The sequence below is a fragment of the Pteropus medius genome, unplaced genomic scaffold (genome assembly GCF_902729225.1).
Source record: "Pteropus medius unplaced genomic scaffold, Ma_sr-lr_union100, whole genome shotgun sequence".
Taxonomy (NCBI): Eukaryota; Metazoa; Chordata; class Mammalia; order Chiroptera; family Pteropodidae; genus Pteropus; species Pteropus medius.
The window spans coordinates 4,255,943-4,263,225 of record NW_024355205.1 but is presented as its reverse complement, the minus strand read 5'-3'; the positions used below and the strand labels follow the sequence as shown (position 1 = coordinate 4,263,225).

Sequence of the window (7,283 nt, the reverse complement as noted above, 5' to 3'; positions counted from 1 at the left end):
AAAGTAAAATAAAAATTAGAGACATTTTAGTCAACATTTTTTAAAATTAAAAAGAGAATGTAATTATAGTTGGCAGTTTCAGGTGAACAGTATAGTGGTTAGACAGTTATATAACTTACAAAGTGATTCCCCCATAAGTCTAGTACCCATCTGACACCACAGAGTTATTACCATATTATTGACTATGTTTTCTATGCTGTACTTTATATCCCCATGACTATTTTATAACTACCAATTTGTACTTCTTACTCCCTTCACCTTTTCATCCAATTCCTCAACCACTCTCCCATTTGGCAACCATCAGTTTGTTCTCTGTAACTATTTGTTTCTGTTTTGTTTGTTTTTTAGATTACATTTATAAATGAAATCATATTGTATTTCTCTTTGTCTGACTTATTTCACTTAGCATAATACCCTCTAGGTCCATTCACGTTGCAGTTGGTAAGATTTCATCCTTTTTTTATGACTGAGTAATATTCCATAGTATATATATACCACATCTTCTTTTTCCAATGGATACTTTTCTATGATGGACACTTAGGTTGCTTCCATATCTTGGCTATTGTAAATAAAGCTGCAATAACATAGGGATGAATATATATTTTCAAATTAGTGTTTTGATAAGCATAATTTCTGACAAGATTGCTCTTATATGACTACGATATTGAAGAAATGATTTGTTTACTAAAATTCTAGATAGATACACGAAAGATAGTCATATAAATAAGATTTGAGTTGACTGAAATTCATTTTGGGTCAGATAGGTAAGACTGTATGTACTTGAATCATGATGTAGATTCTATTTTCTAAAACAAGTGAAGACTAACCCACCAAGTTTTGGAGGAGATCCCTGGGTTTTTTCTTATCATTTCCTGTGCTCCTGATGTTTACAAAACAAAGCTGGCAAGCAACTTGTAAATGCATTAGCTTTCGGCTGGGGCGAGAAAGAAAACAACCTATAATAACTTCAGTCTTATGTTCTAAAGTACAATTGTGAAGACAATGCCCAAAGAAGACTGGAAAACACTATGAAATATGTTATACTATGATATGAAGTGCAAAACTTGGGATGCAAATTTGCATGTCTCCTGTGTTTTGGGTAAAATCAAAATGTGTATGTGTCTGAGCAAGAGCTAAATGAGAGTACAGGGCATGAAAACATTGTATTTACAAGCTCTCTGTAATATTATGTTGCCTTAATAATTAAGACATATTTGGAAAAAATAGTTGAATGTACTAGTATCCACAGATATGAATATAGATTACAAATCATTAATACTTGGAACCTCACACTAATGTGATGAGGGAAATGGAAATGAAAACTTGAGCATTCGATCAATAAATATTTGATTGTCTAATATGTACAGTCGATGGCAGGAGCAAGAAACGGATGAGGAATGCATGAGCTCAGCACTAATGTGCCCCTTCTTTAGGAACATAAGTGCGCTTTCGCACCCCTTTATAGCTACCAAAAAAAACAAAACTGATTAGTGCTCTTCTAGATGTATAATCTCATTAGCAGGGTTCACAGAGGAAGAAAAGAGGAGTAAGATTTCAAACGAGAGGTGGTAATATGTCATTTTCTTGACTTGCAAGTGTTGGGGGAGAAACTCTTGTTTACTCGTCTCATTTATTATTGAGCATGACTATAAACTATATATGTGATCGCATTTTTTTTCTCCTGACTGACGTATAAAGGTGGTAAAAGGAAACTCCTTTGAAAGGGTTTATAAATCTGAATCTAAGACCTTTTTCTCCTTAAATTCTGGACAGTCTCAAACTGAAATGGGTCCTCTCTCCTACCTCTCCAGGCATCGAGCTACTTCCCCTTTACCCTACTTGGGCTAGGATGAAATAAACTTGACATTCACTAACTTCAACATTAACCTTACACAATTTTGGGGTAACCACAAACTGTTAATAGCTTTTGGCTTTTTAAAAAAGTAGTCTTTATTCATCAGAGTGCTCCAGCCACTTTGTGGAGTAAGTTAGGTGATAAGGTAAGCATGCTAATGTGTGTTGTAAAGGACCTTACCTAGCAGCAAGAAAATTAAGCTCTGGAAAAAAACTGGCTCAATAGCCAGTCATATGCCTTGCTTTCTAGCATATCCAGCCAATATGGAGAGGAGTGTGTATGTGGAAAAAGACAGAGTTAAGCGATTTATTTTTAGCACTAAATATTTATTGACAGAATGTCTCTCCAGGCGGTGTTCACATGCTTAAAACTGACGCCTTTAACTTGGCAGTGCTGTTTGAGCAAACAAACTCAGTCAGTTGAGCGCAATGATTAACAGGAAGTTGGGGAGCTAACACTATTGCCAACCTTTGGCCAGAAGAAGGCTGGGTTTGAAGTCTTAGAGCAATGACTTGCAGAATGGTCACTGTAGCCCATAATGATTTTACTGTCGAGATAGGTGGACACATTGGAATCACAACTTCCCTAAGCCAACTTGTTTTTACTTAGTAACAGGTTGCAGATTAACGGGAGACTGAGTAAAGCAAATCCATAGGAATTACATCAAAAATGTGTCAAAGAAAAGTGGAAATGCATCACAGCAGTGAATGAAGAGGGAATGAAGAAAGAAAAAAGGACAAGAACAATCAACTGGAAGGGCATAAAATAGCCATCCAGAACAGCATGTACCAAAAGGATGATTATGGATTCTGAAGAAAATGTAAGTTCAATATATCTCCTCTCTGATCAGATCTCAAGAGACATTTTACTTATTTCCTGGTTTCGAATAATGGCTTCTTGGAAGCACTGTCTTTTTAGTGTATCTCTTATCACTGCTCTGATTTTTGTATTTGTTTATAATAAGAAGTTATGGGAGAAGAAACGTTTTCATAGGGCATCTCTTTTCAATGCTTCGCTGTTAGCAGAAGCCTGTCATCAGATTTTTAAGGGAAAGACTTTTTACTCAACAGAGAATGCATTGAAAACTACCCTCAGTGAATCTACCTGTTATAAATACATAGTTCAAAGTCATTATGTAACAGAAACACTCTCTGAAGAAGAGGCAGGGTTCCCTTTGGCTTACACAATGACTATCCACAAAGACTTTGGCACTTTTGAGAGACTCTTCAGGGCAATTTACATGCCCCAAAACATCTACTGCATTCATGTGGATGAAAAGGCAACAGATACATTTAAAGGTTCAGTGAAGCAGTTATTGAACTGCTTCCCAAATGCTTTTTTGGCTTCCAGGATGGAGCCAGTTGTGTATGGTGGGATTTCCAGGCTCCAGGCTGACCTGAACTGCCTGAAAGACCTGGTAGCCTCGGAGATCCCATGGAAGTATGTTATCAACACCTGTGGGCAGGATTTCCCCCTGAAGACCAACAAGGAAATAATTCATTATCTGAAAGGATTTAAAGGGAAAAACATTACCCCAGGGGTGCTGCCCCCAGCTCACGCTATTGGACGGACTAAATACGTTCACCAAGAAATAGTACACACAAAAAATTCCTACATGCTTAAAACAACAAAACTGAAAACTTCACCTCCTCACAATATGACCATTTACTTTGGCACTGCTTATGTGGCCCTCACAAGGGAATTTGCTAACTTTGTCCTCCAAGACCAGCGTGCGCTTGACTTACTGTCCTGGTCCAAGGACACCTACAGTCCTGATGAACATTTCTGGGTAACACTCAGTAGAATTCCTAGTAAGTATGTCTCTTAACTTTTTTTTTACGAATAACCATTGCGCGGTCAATATTGAATAAACTGCTTAACATACAATAAAATTAACATTTCAAAGATCTTTACAGTTTCAAATGTTAATTTAAAAAAATTTTTAGTCTACGGCCATGCCACCCTGAACAAGCCCGATCCCATCTGATCTCAGAAGCTAAGCAGGGTCAGGCCTGGTTAGTACTTGGATGGGAGACCACCTAGGAAGATCGGTGCTGTAGGCATAAAAAAAATAATAATAATAGATAAATAAAAATAAAGGATTATAAACTGACAAGGTCCTTGCAATCTGTAAGGTCAACCAAGGGTTGCCTTGCCTAAAAAAATAAATAAAAAAATTTTATAGTAGTTCTGCTCACAGAGCAGATAATATAACCCATCTCCACTTTACAGATAAGGAAACAAGGCATAGTGATTAGCAGGGCAGAGGTAGAGCTTGATTGTCCAGTTTGATCTTATTGATATACCATGCTGCCTTTCTGGGCCTATAGACCCACTTCCAATACTGCCGCAGCCTTGAGACAGGGCAGGCTATGCAAATGAGATTAAACCCAATTCTCCTTTAAGTGTGATGACATTTACAATCAGGAATAAACATTATAAATTAAATTTGAATGGCAATTTGAGCACTTTATTGTTTGCCCCAGTTGAAGCTCCTATGACTAAATTCACATTCTTTCAAACTAGGAGAAAGGTATAATTTAAAATTTTTCATTTGCAAGTTCTTTCCTGAAATCAAACTGGAATTTAGAGCATCTTAAAGATTTCTAAACCAGTCCTTTCGTTTTATAGACAAAGACACTTCAGTGTGGTTTTATGAGGTGCTCAAATTACCCAGCTAGTAAGTGAACATGCCAATTATAAACCAGGTCTCCTAAGCCTAATGTTCTTTTTTAACTCGATTTTCAATTAGGTTTCAGTTGTTACTCAATTAACTCCACTTTCCCTTTGGTCCAAGTTCCAAATGATTTGAATGATCTCCAGTTGTTTACAGTGAACCAATTTAGTTCTGCTAGGTCAATTCAAAATAAAAATTCAGAGTCACAGTTCAAGGGAAAAGTAACTAGAATTAATATGAGGATCTGGTTCATGATTTCTTGAGATTAATGATTCAACCCTGAATGTATACTCCAATCACCTGGAGCATTTAAAAATACATAAGTCCAGGAGGCCTGACTTTCTGCGTAGATTAGCCTTCTGTATTTGTTCTATCTCCAGGTGATCCTCAGGAACAGCCCAGGGCTGTTAAGCATTCATTGTAGCTGTTTTAGATATTGGTATAGAAAACTTCATAAACTTAGAATGCATCCTCCCCACCACCACCACTTGAAAACAACCCCTTTCTTTCTTTCCATCTCTCCTTCTTTCTTTCTTTCCTTCCTTCCTTCCTTCCTTCCCTTCCCTTCCTTCCTTCCTTCCCTTCCTTCCTTCTTCCTTCCTTCTTCTTCTTATTTCCTCTTTCTTTTCTTTCTCTTTCTTTCTTTCTTTCTTTCTTTCTTTCTTTCTTTCTTTCAATGATGACAAATATTAATATTTCTTTCATTCATTCGGTTCATTCATTCATTCATTCATTCCATTCGGCTCATAACTAACAATGTTTCCTTCATTTCATTTTCATTCATTTTCGATGGCTCATAACATAACAATATTCTTTCTTTTCAATATTTGATTCTTTTCTTTCATTCATTCCTTCATTCATTCATTCGCTTTTCATCTTTTCTTTTCTTTCCATTCATTCTATTCACACCATTCCCATTCAGCTATTCTTTCATAACAATAACTCTTTCTTTCATTCATTCATTCATTCATTCATTCTTTCTTTCTTTCTTTCTCTTTCATTCATTCTATTCATTCCATTCATTATTCATTCATTCATTCATTCACATTATTTCTTCAACTCTGTTTTCTTTTCATCTCTATATATTTTCATTGGTTTCTTTCTATTTTTCTTTCTTTCCTTTCCTTTTTTCTTTCTCTTTGCTTTCTTCTTAATTGAGATGTAATTCACATATAACATTATATTAGCTTCAGGTGCACAACATAATGATTAAATATTTGTATATATTGCAAAATGATCACCACAATCAGTCTAGGTAACATCCATCACCACACATGGTTACAATTATAATTTTTTCTTCTTGAGATGAGAACCTTTTAGAACTAGTCTTTTAGCAACATTCCAATATACGATATAGCATAGTTAACTATAGTCCCCGCACTGCACATTACATCCCAGGGCTTATTCATCCATCAATGGACATATCTTGGCTACTGTAAATAATGTTGTAATGAATATGGGGTGAATATATCTTTTCAAGTTAGTGTTTTCATTTCCTTTTGAATCCATGGGTTTCCCAGAACTGGAAGGGGTAATGTTATAGGAATGAAAGAAATCAGGGCTCAGGAAAGCGAAGTGGGGGAGGCATGATCATACAGTTGTTCATATGAAATTGTAGTGTGCAGAATAAGGCAGGTAAAAGCCCCACTTCTCTCTTACGTGTTGCTTGGACCAAGTGTGATGTACACTGCTCCGATCTGGGCACCAGATTTTAAAGGGAGACATTGACAAAGTAGGTTCCAAAGAGAGCAGACAAGGAGGATAAAAGGCCAAACCCCATTTTTTAAAAAAGGACTAAGACAAACAAAACGGATATTTAATCTGAAAAAGACTTAAAGAGGTATTACTGCCTTCACATAAAGATTTGCTCGTGAGAGAGAAATTGCACCAATTCTGTGGTTTTGGAAGAAGAATCTAAGGTTGGTGGTGGGAGGTATAAGAACCCATTGATCTGGGATTGGAATGCACAGCTCCCTCACTAGTGAACAAGCCTGAGGAATATGTGGTAGCGGAGGCTGGAGAAAGGCTATGAAGGAACTTCAGTTATCAAGTGTTGGATTAAATGCGCTATGAGTCTCTTCTCTGAGAGTCCATGATTCTAAATCTAGTCCATGATTCTAAATCTTATTGAACAGAAATTTAAGATTAACACTCCGGCTCTTCAACATGCTTTATCTATTGAAACTTGTTTTTTATACCTGTCTTTGCTTAGCAGTTATAGGTTTGCAAAGCAATGAAAAACAAATGTACTGCTTTATGTGTTTCAAAAACTTAGAAGAGTGAGCCCTTGAAGTAGTCTCTGTGTTACATGTACAAAGGATCCTTGTCAGAGGCTGTGGTTCCCCATTGGTGCTGCCACCTCTTGTGGGATTTGGGGTGCACTGAGTGTAAGACTTGGCCATGAGAAGGTGAGGAAACTGGAACTGTAGGAGGCTGTCTTGTTTAACTGTTACTTCTGCTATGCAGAAAGCTTGGCCATTCTGTTTTGAGGGCCCTTTTGGTTGATGTATTAGTTGGTTAGTTGTTTGTTTTGGCCATCTTAAGATTGATATAGTTGACTGCATGAATGGGGGCTTATTAGGATAATCAAAGAAGTAACAGGCCAAAAAAAAAAATAATAATAATAACCCTCAAAAATAAAATGACCTCATGGGGAGCTAGAACAATACCATCCAATAGAAATATCGTGTGAGCCACATATGTAATTTTGGATTTTCTGGTAGCGACATTAAAAGAAACAAAAATAAATAG

The 7,283-nt window shown here is 36.6% G+C and overlaps 1 protein-coding gene and 1 pseudogene across 1 annotated transcript in view; both read left to right on the top strand.

The window, feature by feature from the left end:
- Positions 1–2,319: 2,319 nt before the first annotated feature.
- Positions 2,320–7,283, top strand: part of GCNT2 (glucosaminyl (N-acetyl) transferase 2 (I blood group)) — an 85,485-nt gene continuing 80,521 nt past the window's right edge. The window contains exon 1 of the mRNA XM_039858109.1: positions 2,320–3,666. Within this exon, the coding sequence (XP_039714043.1) occupies positions 2,652–3,666 (1,015 nt within the window). The 5' untranslated portion in view covers positions 2,320–2,651. The remainder of the gene's footprint in view (positions 3,667–7,283) is intronic.
- LOC120598953 (uncharacterized) lies at positions 3,801–3,918 on the top strand (annotated as a pseudogene).